Below are 21,468 nucleotides of genomic sequence, written 5' to 3'. Positions count from 1 at the left end.
TCTGTCGAACCAGAGAGAGAGAGAAAGAAAGAGAGAGAGAGATTTGTTCAACGCAACAGGTTTCATGCAGGGTTCGATTCAAATGTAGATCTCTTCTCCGTAGCATATTTGGTGACGATCTAATTGCTGGTTGGTTAGCCATCTTAATTACCCGACCTCGGCACCTATGATTTGATGGGATCACGAGAAGCGCAACACAAATAAACCGATCTGAAGAGAGGCATGTCAAGAGAAGAACGAAGTACACTTATGCAAATGCTTCGTGCCACAGATTGCCTGCGGATTGATATGGGGATATGGACAAGGACGGCAATCGGACGGTTGCTACGTTCAAAATCACTAGGCATATTATTTCGCGTAGCAACGCACTGTAACGTATTTCAGAGGAATTTGCTAATTCATCATTTATCTTTTTCGTGTGTTTGATGATGTACATACGACGGTTTGCCTTCATCCAATTACTTTCCATCCGCTTAGGTACTGTTACGTAGGAGCAAAGGTGGGGACATTACCAAGTAAGGCAGATATGCTAATACTGGGAACGAATGAAGCGGCAGGGGTTAAAATCTAGAAATACGCTGAGATTAAAATCTAATGGATCTTATTGATGAGGCTCAGTGTAGTAGACAAGCAACGATAGATAAATTAGCTTAGGGCAAAAAACGCGCACATAAAGACACCATGTCATTTGGAATATCGTTACAAAAGGAAAGCTCGATTGCCACCTACGCAATGCAATTGAATCATTTTATTTTCACAAAAGGTGTTTACTGTTGGGCTTTTCAGTCTCGATACTGAGTTTTTCTTAACAGTCAGTCATGACACATCAACGAATCTGTACTGCTGCTTACAGCACACATGTGTATTGCAATCGTGCTTATCGCAGAAATTTGAATGAATCAATACTACTATGTTAAACTTACATGTAATGGAAAGTTGGGACGGATCTGGGAAACTGGATAGAGATTACGGCCTGCCAGTACAGAAATGAATTGCACACATATAGAACACTGAAACGGTACGTATTCATCAGCTAACACTTACGTAAAACAATCTCATAGCAGTAGTTACGTCTCATATGTGTCAGAGTGCACTCTAGAAACAAGCTGAATAGCTGCAATGATAACAGTAGATTGCCCCCAAGAAAAAGAACCTATTTTCTATTGGTCACGAAAAGGTGTAACATAATACGACCTAAAAGAGTTACAACAATTGAACATTAACGAAGTGGTATAGCCGGCAAGGGTGGCCGAGCGGTTCTAGGCGCTACAGTCTGGAACCGCGCGACCGCTACGGTCGCAGGTTCGAATCCTGCCTCGGGCATGGATGTGTGTGATGTCCTTAGGTTAGTTAGGCTTAAGTAGTTCTAAGTTCTAGGGGACTGATGACCTCAGAAGTTAAGTCCCATAGTGCTCAGGCCATTTGAACCATTTTGAAGTGCTATATATCTGTGAGATCAGAACTGAGCCGGGTGTGCGATGTTATGACATGCAATACATAGTTTAAGCTCACTGCAAAAAAATTAATCAATCCCTAGAGAAATCATTGACAACCGCCTGGATTCAATTAAGAAGTGAGTTCGCAAGGTTGTGGAGGTACTTCGCATCCAGGCTAAGCCACTCGCTAAAGATTTGATTGCGCAATTTCACCAAATTCCGGGGATGTTGATTTCGGAATTTTACCCGCCATTCCAACATGTCCAACAGATCTTCTGGGGGATTCAAGTCAGGTGATTTTGCAGGCTAACAGAGATGTAATGTGGTGGGGAAGTGTTGAGAAAACCAGTCACGTCTTCTTCCAGCTCGATGAACTTTGCTGTTGTCTTCTTAGAAAATAGTGGTATCAAAGCATACTCGTGCATATTGATTGAAATCCAACATCCGATCATTCTCAATGTTTAAATAAACATAGTGCTTCGTGTCAGCAAAAATCATGACAGACCCACCTCTGGCTTGGGCCTGACCTTGCACACACCTTGGATGAAATACTCCATTTAGCCTTCGGTGCACTCGACGATGTGCATCATTTGAACCAGAATGAAAAATAGTCACATAATAGCACTAAAAAGGCGAATACGTCCTGGGTAGAGCTAGGGATGTAAAAGTAGGCAACTAGCTTTTTGACTATGTGGCAGCTTCAAAGACATTTAAATCAAAACATCTTGAAATATTCGCGCTGTTTTAGTTATTAGTTTTAGTACCCATGTCATGTAATATAATGCATCGTATCAAATAAAGTAACATGATACATGATGTCATGTCGTATAAAATGACACACGCCATCATGTCGCCCAACGTAGCAGTTGTTGTGTTACCCAGTATGACATAACATGTCATTAAAATTTAGGATGCATGCATCCCCACTCAGGGGTACTATCTATTACAGACGCACCCCCACTCTCGGATACTTCCTATTGTAGATGCAGTCCACTCTGCAGAAACACATAAATTGGTGTCTATCTTTTCTTACAATCCTCATCATACTTGTAACAGGGAGTAGGTTTTACGGAGGAGTTATACCCTCCTCTCCACCCAGAAATTAAGAAATTGTTTTAGCGTCCCCTCGCGAACAAATCCACCAACAGAAATTTTAACCCCCCCAGAAAAACATTTTTAGCTATTCATCAGCCATATTATATTACATATTGATGATCCAAAACATTATGACCAACTGCGCAATAGCTTATTTATCCGTCTTTGGAACAAAATACATCACCGATTCTCTGTATCAAGGAACCGACAGTTGTTTGGTAGGAATGTAGAGGTATGTAGCATTAGATGTCTACGCACAGGTCATGTAATTTGCGTATATAACGAGCCGCCGATTTGCATACGCGGTGATGGGCTCCATAGGATTTACATCAAGCGAATTTGGTCGCCGAGACATCAACGTTAGTTCGCTATAATGCTCCTCAAACCATTTTAGCGAGGTTCTGGCTCCGAGACACGGACAATTATACTGCTGAAAAAATGACATCGCTTTCGGGGAAGACATCAAGTGTGAAAGGATGCAGGTGGTTCACAGCTGTCAGCGTGTCCTCTATTACTACCACAGGTCCCATGCAAGCGCAGGAGAATGTTTCCCATAGCATAATACTGCTCCCTTCAGCTTGCGTCCGTGGCGTGCTGCAAGTTTCGAGCCGCCGTTCACCTCGATGACGGTGTTTCTGGAGCCGACCATCGATCTAGAGTAGCAAAAATGTGATTCACCCCAATAGCCGACACATTTTCTTTGATCGACCATCGAATTCCGATGATCCAGTACCCACTGCTATCGTAACTGACGATGTTGGGTCAGCATGTGAACACGTGGGGGTGGTCTTCTGCTGAGCTCCATGTTCAACAATCTACGATGAACGGTGTGCTCTGAAACACTTGTGTGAGACCAGCGTTGTGCTCTTTCGATACAGATCCCCATCTATCCTACATTACAGAGTAGACAAGCCTCCGAACCCCACGTTCTGAAAAGAGTCGTGAACGTCCAATAATTAGCGTCTAGTTGTACGACGGTCACTCCAAAATAAATGCACACTATTTGTTTAAAAATCCATCTTTTATTCTACATGTTTGAAAGTTTTACAGTGTGTAGGTACATCCTTTAGGAACAATATTTTCATTTATCCACATAATTTCCATCCCTCTCAACTGCCTTACGCCATCTTGGAACCAGCGCCTGTATACCCGCACAGTAAAATTCTGGACCAACCTGTTGGAGCCACTGTTTGGCAGCGTGCACAAGGGAGTCACCATCTTCAAACCTTGTTCCACGAAGAGAGTCTTTCAGTTTCCCAAAGAGATGATAGTCACATTGAGCCAAGTCAGGACTGTAACGGGGGTGTTTCAGTACTGTCCATCCGAGTTTTGTGATCGCTTCCATGGTTTTTTGACTGAAATGTAGCCGTGCATTGTCGTGCAACAGCAAAACATCCTGCTTTTGCCGATGTGGTCGAACACGACTCAGTCGAGCTTGAAGTTTCTTCAGTGTCGTCACATATGCATCAGAATTTATGGTGATTCCACTTGGCGTGATGTCCATAAGCAAGAGTCCTTTCGGAATCGAAAAACACCGTAGCCATAACTTTTTCAGCAGAAGGTGTGGTTTTGAATTTTTTGTTCTTGGGTGAATTTGCATGATGCCACTCCATTGACTGCGTCTTCGTCTCTGGTGAAAAATGATGGAGCCATGTTTCATCACCTGTCACAATTCTCCAAGACATTCATCTCCACCATTCTCGTACTGTTCCAAAAGTTCGCTGCATACCGTTTTTCTTGTTTCTTTGTGAGCCACTGTCTACTCCTGGGAACCCACCTGGCACAAACCATTTTTAACGCCAACACTTTCAGTATTATGAAAACACTTCCTCCCCCTATCCCAACGTAGCGAGACAATTCGTTCACTGTGATGCGTCTGTCAGCAGTCACCAATTCGTTAACTCTTTGCACATTGTCTGGAGTGTGTGCAGTACGAGGCCTGCCGCTGCGAGGACAATCCTCAATATTGCTGAGCCCGCTTTCATCACGTAACCTGCTTGCCCACCGACTAACTGTACTGCGATCGACAGCAGCATCTCCACACACCTTTTTCAACCTCTTGTGGATGTTTCCCACTGTCTCGTTTTCACAGCACAGGAATTCTGTGACAGCACGTTGCTTCGGACGAACGTCAAGTGTAGCAGCCATCTTGAAGACATGCTGTGACGGCGCCATTCACGGGAACAGGTTGAACTAAGTTTGAAAACAAGCGGGAAGGATGTATCTACACACTGTGAAACTTTCACATGTGCAGAATGAAAACTGTATTTTTACAAAAACAGTGTGCATTTCTTTTGGAGTGACCCTCGTAGTTTCACTGTCCTTCTACCTCTTTCCGTAGATGCTCACGGCAGGAACACGTGAACATTCCACCGGCTTCGCCGTTTTCCAGGTACACGGGCTCTGCGTACCCTTTGTCAAAGTTGCTTATCTCAATGGATTTCTCAATTTTCAGGGCTTATCTACGCTAGGGTCATCCCGCGCCCGTGTCTGCTCCGCTTACACACTTTTGTTACCGCGTCACGAGCCCGCAACGCCACCAGGCTGCAGCCAACGCCGCGTTGGGCAGTGGTCATAGTAATTTGGCTGATCAGTGTTTATTGTTTACTATGGCTGGCGAATCTTCGGGATTCTGTGCACACGATCAGGGACTTTCCTACAAATTGCAAGATGCACTTTGCGGCTAAGAGAATTAACTATGCTGGGGAAGTAGGGTTAACTTGTAAAAAAAGGGCGAATGTGTCCACATGTCTATATTCAAATGTCTTTGAAGCTGCCAGATAAGTCGAAAAGCTAGTTCCCTTCTTTAAGATCACTAGGGCGTATTTGCCTTATGTGACATGATAGGAACATTTTGCGTTCTGGTTCTCGAGTTTTATTACTCTACCATAACTTCGACATTGAACCGCGATAACTTGGCAGCCGATTTGTTGACTCGGGCGACGACTGATCCGGCACAGGTTTTTTTATGCTGTTTCGAACCATTTTTCTTGAGTTGAGTGTCGTTAGTCTGGCTCCACTACAGTTACTTGACTGATATGGCAGAAGCTGTCTAGCACAGCCTACTGTGTCCTCCATGTTGAAGTCACATGCCCGTGTGAGGATTTTTGTTTTATTTTTCATCTTTTCGTAATTCTTATTTTTATTATTTTGTTTCATATTTTGAAAATTTCGCTTAATTTTTTATTGTTTTTTGAACTTTTTTCAGACATTTTTTCATATTTATCATATACTCATGCAAACATATGAAAAATAACCACAAATACTTAAATCAGTGCACCAAATGAAAGCAAACATCAATACGATTCCGAACGCAATATTACAAGTCGTGCAAAGCTTATGACATTAATGTAAGTAAATAGCTTATATTACGTAGGCAAACTTACAATACGATGATATTTAAAAGATTGGCGCAACAAATAATGAACTATTGAAGATTTCTTGTTATTATCTCTTATCTTAAAATTCTTGTCATTATTTTAAAAAAATGCAATAACAAAAATTGAAAATTATGTAACCGCCGGCTAGGAAAACGTAAGTGAAAAATTTCGGCGCGAAATGATGCATCAACCGATCCGAATTAACTATGATTGGCTGAAATAAGTAGAAGAACTGCGAAACAATGTATGCACAGAATAAATGCTATCAACTTTTCAAACCTGAACTTAAACTGATGAACTTAAGCTTGTTTTTTCCGAAGATAAATTTTCTACATGACACCACCATAGTTTTTGAAGACGACGTAGTAAAACATTTTCCGTTGGTTCGAAATAAGATGATCTTATTCTGACAATTATTTTTATGGCAACTTCAGGTTAGTTTAATTTTCTGCGAGGTCATCGATAAAGCTCTAAATACTCGATCAAACAGTATATCATATCGTGCAGGGGTCTACATAATTCTGATTTCGTACATGCGTTGTTTTGCACATCGAAAGATGTTTTGATGATTTTAATCCAGTGGTGAATAATATCTTTAACGTATAAACAACGAAATGGCAATCATCTGTAATAACCAGTTTTTTTACGTTATATCCAAGTGCAGCACCTTAAATGCAACGCATTTCTACGAGACCCAGTTTCGTGAGCAAAACCCGAATGACGAAAGATTTTTGTAATCACTTCTTAAAATTACTGTAAGAATATAGATTTTTTTATTATCATCTGTATCACCTTACACCGTCTCAGCACTTGCAATTCGCGTAAAACCGGGTTTTACGTGCGTTTTTTGTGCAAATTTAGACCACTATATCGTGACAACGGATAAAGCTTTCACAAAACAACACGACGACCATTAATTACATGAATTTGTTCACCTTCTTACAAAATTTGAACCGATTCGCACAAGTCTGAAACATAAAAGTGCCGCGCGTAAAAAGACTGACCAAAAAGTAACATGTTTTTTAAATGTAAAATCGGAATGATGCTAGATTTTTGAGATCGACTGTTCAATTTTATCTTAAGAATACGTGTTTTATTTATTTGATTCACTTTAAACCGTTTCTGCACATTCTGTTTACGTAAGTATGAATTTTACGTGCTACATTTAGTTCTACTTTAAACCATCGTATCTCGACAACGGATACAGATTTTTGGAGAACTTACACTTTTACTTTAGCCACTTATCTATCTTCGTGCAAAGTTTCAAACTATTCGAAAAAGTTTTAAGTACAGAAGTGGCACGTTGCAAATACGTCCCAGGAAAACGTGTTTTTTAACACGAAAAATCCAAACGAAGCGAGATGTTTTCAAACGGCTATAGCTCATCTACAAAGAAGGTCGAATAGCCCAGTGTACCTACCAAATTTGAACCATCAGTCTCGCTCCAGTCCGGAGTTATTTAAGGGTGTCTGTTTAGGCACGTAAAATGTGAACGAGGGCGACTGTTTTTACACGTAGAATCCGAACGGTGTACATGCACTTGGTACCATTAGCTGAGCATTACTTTCCATCCAATTAAAATATTTTGCAAAAAAGAATTAATGGATTCGCACAACTTCCCCGGGCGCCAGCTCCGGTGCGTCGTTCAATCCTTTCTTAATATACTGTTACATGGCTACACAAATTCCCGCTGGTCCGGGCTAAACTAAGAACTTTTTACCCCGCGTTCCTTGCTCAAGTAACAACCGAGCACCGCGATTCTCCCCCCTCCCTCCCCCTCCAACCACGATTCTGCGCGGGGCCCTTCCGAAATCATGATTCGTGAGACCACATTATGTTCCGCCAGTCATCTGTTGTTGACTTTCGATGATTTCCAGGCCATTGAAGACGCGCATCTTTATGTGTCTGTGTGTTCATTGCATGCAGTCCTCGCCACGACGTTCTCTCGCTGACAGGTTAGGACGGACCTTCATTACTGCCTGCAGCAATTCCTGTCTGGTGTGTAAGCGGTTTTGGTTCACAAGCCGTCGTGTTTCGTGGCCACGGGTGTTACACCACTGATTGTAGACACGATGAACAGTACGCCGCGGAACATCAACCAATCCAGCAAATCCACACACCGCATGGCCACGGGCACGGCCAAACGCGATTGCCCCTTTTTTCCATTCTGCCACATCCTTACATTTACCCATGTTTACGTACAGTGTCGGCTTGAAACATAAATGTCTCACTGATCGCTATTTCATTATGCTCACGTACAGGCAGTGCGTGTGCGGTCACTGAATAGAGAATACTTTGTGGAGATTATACTGTGGTGCGGTTGGGCGAGCGACTCCATACCTGCGCCATCTATAAAGGTTTAACGACTCATCTGTGCGTGCACTCTGGGATGACAAATTTTTTGTCCAGTAAGCTTAAAACGAAGACAAAGGTGACATAATTTTGCCTGAACTCTAACCTTGCCGTGACCTGTACCAAAACAATTTTAGAGACGTTTCATGTTCAACTCAGTGTTCCTTTTCGACAGCTTAGTATATATGAAGATAATAAACTTGACTCGTAACTAAATACGAAAGCGAAAAAGAATTGTTAGTTTTGCAGAATTAACTTATTTTCCTGAACTATTGTTGTTGTTGTTGTTGTTGTGGTCTTCAGTCCTAAGACTGGTTCGATGCAGTACTCCATGCTACTCTATCCTGTGCAATCTTCTTCATCTCCCAGTACCTACTGCAGCCTACATCCTTCTGAATCTGCTTAGTGTATTCATCTCTTGGTCTCCCTCTACGATTTTTACCCTCCACGCTGTCCTCCAGTACTAAATTGGTGATCCCTTGATGCCTCAGAACATGTCCTACCAACCGGTCCCTTCTTCTGGTCAAGTTGTGCCACAAACTCCTCTTCTCCCCAATTCTACTCAATATCTCCTCATTAGTTATGTGATCTACCCATCTAATGTTCAGCATTCTTCTGTAGCACCACATTTCGAAAGCTTCTATTCTCTTCTTGTCTAATCTATTTATCGTCCATGTTTCACTTCCATACATGGCTACACTCCATACAAATACTTTCAGAAACGACTTCCTGACACTTAAGTCTATACTCGATGATAACAAATTTCTCTTCTTCAGAAATGCTTTCCTTGCTATTGCCATCCTACATTTTATATCCGCTCTACTTCGACCATCATCAGTTATTTTGCTCCCCAAATAGCAAAACTGCTTTATTACTTTAAGTGTCTCATTTCCTAATCTAATTCCCTCAGCATCACCCGACTTAATTCGACTACATTCCATAATCCTCGTTTTGCTTTTGTTGATGTACATCTTATACTCTCCTTTCTAGACAATATCCATTCCGTTCAACTGCTCTTCCAAGTCCTTTGCTGTCTCAGACAGAATTACAATGTCATCGGCGAACCTCAAAGTTTTTATTTCTTCTCCATGGATTTTAATACCTACTCCGAACTTTTCTTTTGTTTCCTGTACTGCTTGCTCAATATACAGATTGAATAGCATCGGGGAGAGGCTACAACCCTGTCTCACTCCCTTCCCAACCACTGCTTCCCTTTCATGTCCCTCGACTCTTATAACTGCTATCTGCTTTCTGTACAAATTGTAAATAGACTTTGGCTCCCTGTATTTTACCCCTGCCACCTTCAGAATTTGAAAGAGAGTATTCCAGTCAACATTGTTAAAAGCTTTCTCATAGTCTACAAACGCTAGAAACGTAGGTTTGCCTTTCCTTAATCTTTCTTCTAAGATAAGTCGTAGGGTCAGCATTGCCTCACGTGTTCCAACATTTCTACGGAATCCAAACTGATCTTCCCCCAGGTCGGCTTCTAGCAGTTTTTCCATTCGTCTGTAAAGAATTCGCGTTAGTATTTTGCCGCTGTGACTTATTAAACTGATAGTTCGGTAATTTTCACATCTGTCAACACCTGCTTTCTTTGGGATTGTAGTTCTAATGGAATGTTGTCTACGCCCGGGGCCTTGTTTCGACTTAGGTCTTTCAGTGCTCTGTCAAACTCTTCACGCAGTATCGTATCTCCCATTTCATCTTCATCTACATCCTCTTCCATTTCCATAATATTGTCCTCAAGAACTTCGCTCCTGTATATACCCTCTATATACTCCTTCCACCTTTCTGCTTTCTCTTCTTTTCTTAGAACTGGGTTTCCATCTGAGCTCTTGATATTCATACAAGTGGTTCTCTTTTCTCCAAAGGTCTCTTTAATTTTCCTGTAGGCAGTATCTATCTTACCCCTCGTGACGTAAGCCTCTGCATCCTTACATTTGTCCTCTAGCCATCCCTGCTTAGCCATTTTGCACTTCCTGTCGATCTCATTTTTGAGACGTTTGTATTCCTTTTTGCCTGCTTCACTTACTGCATTTCCTGAACTATAGGTGTACTTAAGCCCTTGAAAGTAGCTCCTGTCATGCTATCTCGTGATGATAATGGAGAAGTTATCATGTATGGATTGCAGCGAAACGTGATTCATTCGTGTTGCTTTCATCATCAGAGGCCTTTGTCCGTAGTAAAAATGTCGCTTTAGCGGACGTGCGGACTGTAAGGGAGGGTGGTGTGCCCGCAGCTGGACGAGTCGGGCGCGGTGCTGGGCCAGCACCAGGACTATGACGACAGCCCGGGTGTGGCGCTGCGCCACCAGGACTACGTGGGCGGCGGCGGGGGCGGCAGCCCGCGGCACGGCGACTACGACGGCTGCGGCTCGCCCGGCGCTGGCAACGGCAACGGCAGCGTGCTGCGCCAGCACCACGACTACGGCGCGCCGCCCCCGCCGCCCCCGGGAGCCGGCTCTCCTGCCTCCGTGCGCCAGCATCACGACTACGTCACAGCCACTGGTGAGTACCTGCACGACTTGACTCGACAGTCGAAATCCCGTTCTCAGCTGCCATTGCTGGGCGTAGACCTTCTGTAGACATCCTTACACCTTATACCGTAGATGACACAGACCGCGCATGCCTTTATTACACTGAAACCGACACCTCGATCAGCTGACTGGTGGCGGCATTCACTTCAAGGTGGCTCCTGAAATATCGTTCAGTTTATCTTAACTGTAGTATTTTCAGTAAATATTTTTTTATTACAGTGTTAGAATATTGTGCAGCGTTTTGTTGCAACGAAAGACATGTGAAAGGAAGTAATATTTCGTTCCACACGTAAAGTTGTTTCAAAAACAAATTTGCAACCACAATTTTCCACATTAAGTCTGTGAATTTTCAGGCTGAAGATAAGGGGCGATATCGTTACCAAGCACAGTCGTGGACAAAACGATCGAGACCCCTCGCCTTTTCGTTATGCTGATCCGTACAGCTTTAAAGTCTGCTACACAGCATAGCAGGCAAGGCGGCGAAGAGCTACCAACATACTATGCACAGGCGTGAAATTGACAAACTGCCAGGCACGTAAGTCTGGATTGCAAAGAAATCCTGTAGATCTAGTCATGTTGATGTAACAACGAAATTATGTTGTAATTGCGACACCTGAGTTACATTTGACTTGAAAATCGAAGTTGTTTGCTATTTATTTATTTTTTGTACATTATTTTCAGCCATAGACAAACACCTAGGTGCGTTAAATTGATACTGAAATATAGTATCATGCACGGACCAATAACAATAAATTCTTAACTACTTGTTATGGTACTGCAGTATCTGCCAGCGTCTTCAGAAGTGGATATAGCATACGACGTTCCTAGATTGTTTATAAGTGGATATTGCAGACGACTTCGAACAAAATTTGAATGTAGCTTAGTAAAAGTTCCGTGATCAAACGATCTGAGTTGCTTGCGAATACAGTTTATCCTCACTAGACAGTATGTATTATCATTGTACGTGAGGGGAAAAGGGTTTCGCCGGGTGCGGTGACCGAGTGGTTCTAGGCGCTTCAGTCACCAACATGCGGCTCCTTCAGTCGCATGGTTGGAATCCTACCTCGGCCATGGATGTGTGGGTTGTCCTTAGGTTTGGTAGGTTTAAGTAGTTCTAGGTCTAGGAGACTGATGACCTAAGCAGTTTGGTCGCATAGTTCTTGGAGCCATTTTTTGACCTTCCGCGTAAATTTGCTTTACATAAACGGCCGTATGTTTAGATTGCGTTGACATAGAAGCTCACTTTTTTACATCACCAAGGGATCGTATACTGTAGGAAGTGCGATATATTTCCGCTTATTATGTCTACCCGTACTCGAGGTAAACGGGTTTTAAGGGTTGGGTAGACAGATAGACAGTCAAGAAAGTGAGACTAGTAGGGTTTCATTTTTACCGATTTGGATGACGAAATCCTAACAACAAAAATAGCTGCGACAGTTACTGAAGATGAGGGTCGCATAAATAATTCCCCCTACTCATTACTCGAAATGTTCTAGTTGCAGTCGAGACATCAGCATATTAATGGTAGCTACGCTTTCTATCCAAATCACGTTTACAGGAATGCAAATAAAATTGTCTATACATGTGGTAATTCAGATCCCAGTATTAATGCCACCGCGTATTATAAGTGCGAGTATTCCCATTGCTAGCTGACCGAGCGAGGTGGCGCAGTGGTTAGCACACTGGACTCGCATTCGGGAGGACGACGGTTCAATCCCGTCTCTAGCCATCCTGATTTAGGTTTTCCGTGATTTCCCTAAATCGTTTCAGGCAAATGCCGGGATGGTTACTTTGAAAGGGCACGGCCGATTTCCTTCCCCATCCATCCCTAACCCGAGCTTGCGCTCCGCCTCTAATGACCTCGTTGTCGACGGGACGTTAAACAACACTAACCTAACCTAACCCCATTGCTAGCCAGCTTAAGAAACACTTCGGCTAATGAACGTTTTCTGGCTGTGGCGAGTCTAATGGAGAATTCGAAACATTGTAGAATACGTTTGGCAGCTAGGTCGCCATTTATTTTCTGGGGTGGTGCAGAATTATCCTACTAAATTTACTAGCTAATGACAGTATTTTGTTATTTCGATAAACACCCCGAATGATTGTCACGTAAGCGGTGACATAAAGGTAGAAAATTCATGTTTTTGAGTCCGAAAAGCTCTATGCAACAGGAACTGCAGATCATTTTGCCATTTTCATTGCGAAATTGCCGGCTTATTCATGTCTGGGGCAATAATAGAGGGCTGTTTGCCTGGGTTGTCTGCTGGTGTAGTGAAAGGTGTTTGCTACTGCAAGAGAGGTCTGGTTTGTTTACGGTTCTAATCTCAATGGAGGCAGATAGACTATCAGTAAATCAATTTTAAGAAATTCTCGCGCCCCAATACGTTTTATTGCTACCTTTATTCTGTACCGGCGGCCTGTGGACGTCCATATGAAACCCTTGTAGAATTTTATACTTGTTACTGCCTACTTTTTCCGCTTCTGTCAATAACTGAATTGACTTAAGTGTGGCACTGAATGATTTTTAACTGACTTTCGTTATGAATCTTCACGCATTGCTAAATTTGCACACTTTCGTGGTAGGCCAGCAACGGTAATCCAGTATGACTGGTCTGAACGTTGACACAGACCGTTTCGCGGCCGAATGCACATAATATTTTGCTAATTCGTAACGATCTGGGTACTTTGTCTTACTAAAACAGTTATGTTATCTCGATAAGCTGAAATTCATTTTTATTGGTACAGTTCATACTAATTAGCTTTTCTTCTTTCATTTATATCTTATATTTACGTGCTGTGTTTAACACACTAATCAGCATTAATATGAGTTACAGCATTAATATAATCTTACACATGATTGAAAATAGTCTGAGAAAATTCGGGTAGTTTTTCAATTTCAAGCCTGTGCATAGTATGTTGGTAGCACTTCGTCGCCATGCCTGTTATGCTGTGTAGCAGACTTTAAAGCTGTGCGGATCAGTATAACGAAAAGGCGAGGGGTACCGCTCGTTTTGTCCACGACTGTACATGCGAACAGTCTTCTATTTCAGAGCATTTATTCATACATCACATTACAAACTGGATGATAGCGTCATTACATATCTATCTAGAAATAATACGTTAGCTGTCATATCTAAAACTCCATGAACGGCAAAGATTTGAGACGATACAATATTAATGTCAGACTCATTACAAGAGTTTTCTATATAGTCAACTTTTCTAATATAGCCCGCATCTCGTGGTCGTGAGGTAGCGTTCTCGCTTCCCACGCCCGGGTTCCCGGGTTCGATTCCCGGCGGGGTCAGGGATTTTCTCTGCCTCGTGATGGCTGGGTGTTGTGTGATGTCCTTAGGTTAGTTAGGTTTAAGTAGTTCTAAGTTCTAGGGGACTGATGACCATAGATGTTAAGTCCCATAGTGCTCAGAGCCATTTGAACCATTTTTTTTTTCTAATATAATATACTTGTTACGTTTATATTGTTTCGGTATCTGTACTAGATTAAGCAAAATTCGTAAAACATAAACGCTTATTTTGGGTAAAAACCGGACGTTATGAATAGAAACAAACGTCATTTCTTGTAAAAGTATTATAAAACAGTTCACACGAATTATTCAGGAATCACCAGAAAACTAAATCCTCCATGTCAAACTGACGTTTTGTCTTCTACTCCTGTGGAAGCGATAAGCTATTTTAAATGACTGGCAGTGCAACAAATACAGAAATTAACTGTACAGTAATAATTCTGTCGCTTGTAAAAAGAAACATTTTTCAGTACAGTGTTTCAAACTGTTTTCTACCCATTCAAGGCGGCGAAACTAAAACCATCGCATAAATATTGGGAATTTCGGAAAAATTAAGTAAACTGTATTACTACATGTGTAAATTGATACAACAAGTCGTTCAGTTGTTAAAAACAACGCTTGATTTCAGTTATAAATAAGAAAAATAGTAAATATCGGCTCCACTTTGCGTAATGCGAAATGACAGAATCTTGGCTTATTGCCCTCCATCAAGTGACTGTGATGCTGCTTTGAAATATTAACGCGGCAGAAATTGGGGCGTGCGTGGTCCATATTTGTCAGCAGTCTAAGCCTTATAAACTACTATCATCAGTTTTTCGCATCCAAGTTTGCCGTGCTTGTTTCTTTATACCGTCATTCTCAAGGCCCATTCACATTTTTGTGACCATCGCCTTTGTTCGACATCGACGGGCAATAACCACTCACAGAAGGCAGATGGGAGCACTAGCAGTAGAGGTTATATAAAGCGTGTCGGGGAACGCAGAAAACACTGCAGTCGCTATCGTAATGCGGAAACGGAGCGATTTACCTGACGTCCCTAAGGGCATGATCACTGGCTTTCAGGTCAAGAGTGAAAGCGTTTCCAAAACTCCTAAGTGCGTTAACTGTTCGCGTGCCGCCGTGGTTAAAGTATACCGTGCATGGCAAAATGCCACTATCCAAAACAGGCGTCAAGTCAACTGCGGTGCCCCATGGGCCAGAGACGATAGGGGAGAACGACGACTGCGGAGATGTGTACTGGCGAACATACGTGCAACTGTTGAGCAGCTGACCGCCCTGATCAACCAAGGGGCTACCAACAGCGTCTCAACGACCGTTCAGCGAACGTTGCTGCGTGTGGGCCTCCGCAGCAGGCGCCTGGTTGATGTACCCGTGCTGACTGCTGTTCATCGGCGAGGAAGGCTGGAATTTGCACGCCAGTACCGCAAGTTGACGCTCACTAAAGGCAACAGGTGGACTCCCATTGGACAGATTTTTGCTGGCGTGTACGGCGTGAAACACCCTACAACAATAGTCGGAAGGGTCCTGGGTGCCTACTCTGTATCTTTCCGCCACTGTGCCGATCGTTTCGGTACTCAAGAGCACCGAACGGTCTAGTACTCGAATTAAGAGTCCCTGCATTATTCAGTATGCATTTCGGTAGCGATACCGTTCGGGTCTAGAGATCTGAAGCGCTGTTGTCGGTTTGTGTCGTGCAAGCCAATCAAAAGCAAGCGGCCGCAGATCCGCATATGCGCACTGCAGCGCGTACAGCGCCACGAACACAAAGCGGCTAGCAGACGACACAGGCGCGCTATTCTTCCAAGTACCGAAAATTGTGTTTACGTTGCCATAACGCATGACGCTGCATTCCATCGAGCTGACGTGCCTGCCTCCCTCGCCCTTGCCTCCTCCTTAACAGTATCAGGCGCAGTATATCCATTTCCGTGATTCTCAGCTGAAATGCATAAAAATTTTTACAGTTTCTCTGACTGCATGTTTCCATGCATGCATAATAACGATAGCGTATTTGACTGTATTCTGCAGATTGTCGTAAATGCCGCATCATGTCATCTTATTCTCATTCACACTGACATCGTGTTCTGGATTTTACGTTTCGGAAAATGAGTTAGTAATACTGTGTAGTACCACATTGTACTAATACATCTATAAAAACACCCGAAAAATTGATTCTGAGAGTTTCAAAGAATAAGAAGATAATCAGAATGTGGTTATAACTCGCTCCTAGAGATCCAAATGATTAAGTAGCCCACTTCGCTATATGATACGTCAACGATTTGGATCTTAAAAACAAAATTGAAAGAAAAAACGCATTTTCGAGAGCTCCTGTAGTTCGTCGAAGTTTATAACATGCATCTCATGAATGAAAATGTTTCGTATATGGTGCTACATTCTAAAAATATTACGGCAGAGATCTTTCATCTCTGTCTACTGTGGCTGAGGATTCGATCGCAGATAAATACTTGTGACAAGCAAGATTATGAAGATGATTTTTTTCTTGTCAGAAATAATTCACCATTTCTTCCGAATATGTAGTGATTTCCAAGTACGCAATTAGACAGGAATCTATAACCACAACTTGAACTGAATTACTAGGAACGTAACTAGCAGCAGTCGTCTTCATAATCTTGCTTGTCAGAAGTATTTATCTGCGATTGAATCCTCAACAACAGTAGACAGAGATGAAAGATCTCCGCCATAATATTTTTACACTGTAGCACCATATACGAAACATTTTCATTCATGAGATGCATGTTATAAACTTCGACGAACTGCAGGAGCTCTCGAAAACGCGTTTTTTAAATTTTGTTTTGAAGACCCAAATCGCTGACGTATCATATAGCGAAGTAGACTACTTAATCATCTGGATCTCTAGGAGCGAGTTATAACCACATTCTGTTTATCTTCTTATTCTTTGAAACTCTCAGAATCAATTTTTCGGGTGTTTTTATAGATGTATTAGTACACTGTGGTACTACACACTATTACTAACTCATTTTCCGAAACGTAAAATCCAAAACACGATGTAAGAGTGAATAACAATAAGATGACATGATGCAGCATTTACGACAATCTGCAGAATACAGTCAAATACGCTATCGTTATTATGCATGCATGGAAACATGCAGTCAGAGAAACTGTAAAAAATTTTATGCATTTCAGCTGAGAATCATGGAAATGGATATACAGCGCCTGATAGTGTTAAGGAGGAGGCAAGAGCGATGATAGTGGGCACGTCAGCTCGATCGAATGCGGCGTCATGCGTTATGACAACGTGAACGCAATTTTCGGTACTTGGACGAATAGCGCGCCTGTGTCGTCTGCTAGCTGCATCGTGTTCGTGGCTCCATGTGCGCTGCAGTGCGCATAGGCGGATCTGCGGCAGCTTGCTTTTGATTGGCTTGCGTGACGCAAACCGACAACAGCGCTTCGGTTCTCTAGACCCGAACGGTGTCGCTTCCGAAATGCATACTGAATAATGCTGGGGCTCTAATTCGAGTACTAGACCGTTCGGTGCTCTTGAGTACCGAAACGATCGGCACAGTGGCGGAAAGATACAGAATAGGCACCCTGGACCCTTCCGATTATTGTTGTAGGGTGTTTCACGCTCAACCATTTGCTTGTTTTTCTCTCCCTTGTTGTTATACCAAACATGCATCTTTCCATTGCTAGTGTGGCAACCCAATTTTTGAACTTTTGGATGTTCACTGTCCATATTCCACGTCCATAGATTTCCCGTTTAAGAAACTGAAAGATTTGCCATTTGATATTTTCAAATACTGTCATAGCTTAATCGTACCTTCTGCATTATATGTCCGTAAACATCGATAAATAGTTGTCTGTAACTCACTTCTTTATCATTGTGGGTCACGGATATTAGGTTGACATTTCGGATATGACAGTTCCTCCTCTGGTCTTTATTGCATGACTTAAATGTCCTCAAACATATTACGTTCTTAAACGTGTGACACTGCTGAAGAAACTCTTCTGATATTACCTTCTCTGAATTATTACATCATGTTCTTTTTCGGATGCCCTCTAAACTATTCTACAGTGAATAGAGATGTTGTGTAAGGCCTGAAACTGCGTCCATTGAGCTTCGTGCAGCCAAATGAGAAGCAGTTTGTGTAAACAACTAGTGAGATAGTCACATAAACAACCTAAGTTGCGTCAGATAGAATGGCATGCACTAGGCTATAAGCTGGATAATCGTTTTATATCATTCGAAGACATACCTCCCATTGTTTTACCCTATCTTATTAACATTCTCCTCCTCCACCGTATATCAACCTGTGACAATAGTGTTTTATGAAACTAGTTTCATCATAAATTTGATAGATCTCTGTTTCTACTGAATTTACGGCTTCTCGTCGTGCTACTTTATTCACATGGTCAATTTCATCGAGTATTCTTATGGAGAATCATCGTTTGAAGTTTCTACCTTTATTTTGCATTATATCACTGACGATTTTAATACGTAACCTCAATTGCTGGTAAGCACGATGTATTGAATGAACTGCCGGCCACTGTGGCCGAGCGGTTCTAGGCGCTTCAGTCCGGGACCGCGCTCCTGCTACGGTCGCAGATTCGAATCCTTCCTCGGGCATGGATGTGTGTGATATCCTTAGGTTAGTCAGGTTTAAGTAGTTCTATGTATAGGGGACTGATAACTTCAGGTAAGTCCCATAGTCCTTAGAGCCATTTGAACCATTTTTATTGAATGAACTAGTGCTTATCTGAAATACAGTAAGGGATTGCTCGTTCTCTGAGTTGTTGAAGTCACATGTGGCTATTTTTGTTATCATTCGTAACTGTTCATATGTCACCTGCTAGTGTTGTTGTTTACTGGATGAGATAGCTACAACTAAAACAGCTGTTGCTTTAGGTATTCTCGGGTCTTTTCGACGTCAGTAGTTCTCACAGTTGCAGAATGAGTATTCAAGTTCGGTTTGGCATTAATGTGTATGAGTCGTGGTTTTTACAATTTCACACAGACTTGTCATTTTTGATAGCAGGTGTCATCCGCTGACACAGGTATTTCAAGTAATACGCATTTTAGAATGTTAATAGGCCCGAAGTATTTGTAGGAAATCAGCAACGTTGACTCAGAGAATTTAGAGCAGTTAGCTACAACTGTTTATGAAAAAGAGAGATATTTTAACATCGCATAGAAATTTAAGTGATAGGAAGTCTTCTATGAAAGTATTTGAATGGAGTAGAACCTTGTGCGAAAGTGAAACGTACACATTAAACAGTACAGACAAGAAGAGAATGTAAAATTTTTCAAACGTGTTAGTTTGGATTTTAGAAGAATGCTAAAAATGAGATGGATTGATCAGTCATATAATGAAGTACTGAGTCGAAATGCACAGAAAAGAAACTTATGGTACAACTGGACTAAAAGAAGAGATATGTTGATAAAACACATCCTGAGACGTCAAGGAAGTGTTAAATTGGTTGTGGAGAGAAGTGTCGGAGGGGATGGCGGGAGAGTAGGGGAAGGTGAGTGGCAGATGAAATTGCTAGAGTTAGAACATGGCTTCACTACAGTAAGACCGTTCAAGTGGATTAGGTTACAATAGCTTCACAGATATGAAGATACTTGTGCAGTATGTACCAGCGTGAAAAGCTACATCAAATCAGCCTTAGGACTGAAGACCATAGAAAATGCCTACTTACCATGCTTAAAAAAAAAAAAAAAAAAAAAATTTTATTCATTTCCAGGAAGCTTTTAGGTCAGTCCTTTGGAATGTGAATCGATTGAATTCCTGAAGGCAGTTGATATTGTTACAGGTAACCGTAGCCGAAGGGAATTTGTTGAAGAAAAAAGGGGTGAGTGCTAAAGAGAGACATGCTGTAGCCTAGCAGCAAGGCTCCCACGCATCTTACCAGCTGTGGCCGTGACCCAAGTGCAAGATTGCGTTGTGCCCCTGCTTTCGCCGGATCTGGCTATCTCGCGTATCTGCCAATTTCTCACCTCAAAGCTCACCTTGAAAATAAGTATCTGTGAAAGGAGAAAAGTGATTTTATGTGACATTCACATTACTACAAGGACTACTACAGCTCTATTTGTAGTAAAGCTAATACGTTACTGCACGGAAAAATTGGTCCCAATTTACTATAATCGACTTCCTGCGTTTCAAAATGCTTTACTTACAGAACACCCATAGAGAAATAGCAAAGCGCCAAAAATACGATGTAATTTTGTCAGTCATCCTACACATAAAATTATTTAATATCCCTGAAAATATAATGAGAATAAATGAAATATAACGAGGATCAAATTATGTGTTTACATACTAATTACAGTAACTGTTTCTCTGACAAAATGAGGAATTTACACCGACTTGAGAATGTCATGATTAGATCAAACATAAGTTTTTAGGTACTCCCCGTTTGTTGGTTTCGATGAACTTCGCTCCTCGATTCTCACATCAAGGATACCCACTATAGCACTCCCTGACAACTTCACAACCAAGGATGTGCACCTTATGTACTACACAATATGGAAGGTTTCTGCTCCGAGACCGAGCAGTCAATGTACGAGTACAAAGTAATGTATCAGTGAAATATGCCATACTATTCCCTGAGTTGCAGAACCACATTAAACTTATAGGTAAAGCAATACATTTTTCCTACGTGTCCATGATCACTTTACTTAGCACTGAAGTGGGGATAATTGCATACCATGAAGTCCATTTGATTGAGCATATCAAGATGAATAGATTACATGCTGCACCGATTTTCACTGGCAATACCTGTGCTAGGTTAAATTGCTGAGGACAACGCAAAATGTGGATATATTGAAACGATTTACTCGGCAATAGCATTGAGAGATTACGTGAAGATATGTGAATTCAGCTCCTACAAGATAGTTACTTGCACAGCGGCGAGCCATTTATGGTTGCTGCCTTCTCAAGGGTAATGTGCAAAAACTAGAGACGCGCTGTGACTCGAGAGAGCAAGTTTTTAAGCGCTTAACGTACGTCGTCGCTGCCGTCCAGAAGAAAGCCTAGAACTGGAAGTATGTCAGTTACAGCTCAGATCCTTGCGTATGTAATAGGCTACTTAATCAGCCTCCTACCAGATGAAGCAACAAGCGATATTTTTCCTGCGAAGATGTTACCAGTAAAACATCGAGAGGTAGTCTTCAGTGGACTTTCGAAATCAGTCAGTTGTGTGTCTCACTTGTCTCATACATCAGAAGTAATACGACTACGAAGGAATCACAGTTTTATTAGGCTAAGAAAGTAGCAGTTGTGTACAACGACCTATGTGATTGCTAAGAATATATGCCTATAGAGTAATGTAACTGAGTCGCCAGTTTCGTCTCACAATCAGTGTTTTCGCATGTGAGAGGTCACTGA

General features: G+C 42.0%; 1 protein-coding gene across 1 annotated transcript in view; it reads left to right on the top strand.

The window, feature by feature from the left end:
• The window catches only part of LOC126236409 (keratin, type I cytoskeletal 9), a 102,135-nt gene that overhangs the window by 66,667 nt on the left and 14,000 nt on the right, over positions 1-21,468 (top strand). Inside the window, exon 6 of the mRNA XM_049945706.1 lies at positions 10,503-10,770. Coding sequence (XP_049801663.1) covers positions 10,503-10,770 — 268 coding nt within the window. The remainder of the gene's footprint in view (positions 1-10,502; positions 10,771-21,468) is intronic.

The sequence above is a fragment of the Schistocerca nitens genome, chromosome 2 (assembly GCF_023898315.1).
Source record: "Schistocerca nitens isolate TAMUIC-IGC-003100 chromosome 2, iqSchNite1.1, whole genome shotgun sequence".
NCBI classification, from domain to species: Eukaryota; Metazoa; Arthropoda; class Insecta; order Orthoptera; family Acrididae; genus Schistocerca; species Schistocerca nitens.
The sequence above is the reverse complement of the archived record's forward strand: the minus strand, read 5'-3'. Positions and strand labels throughout refer to the sequence as shown.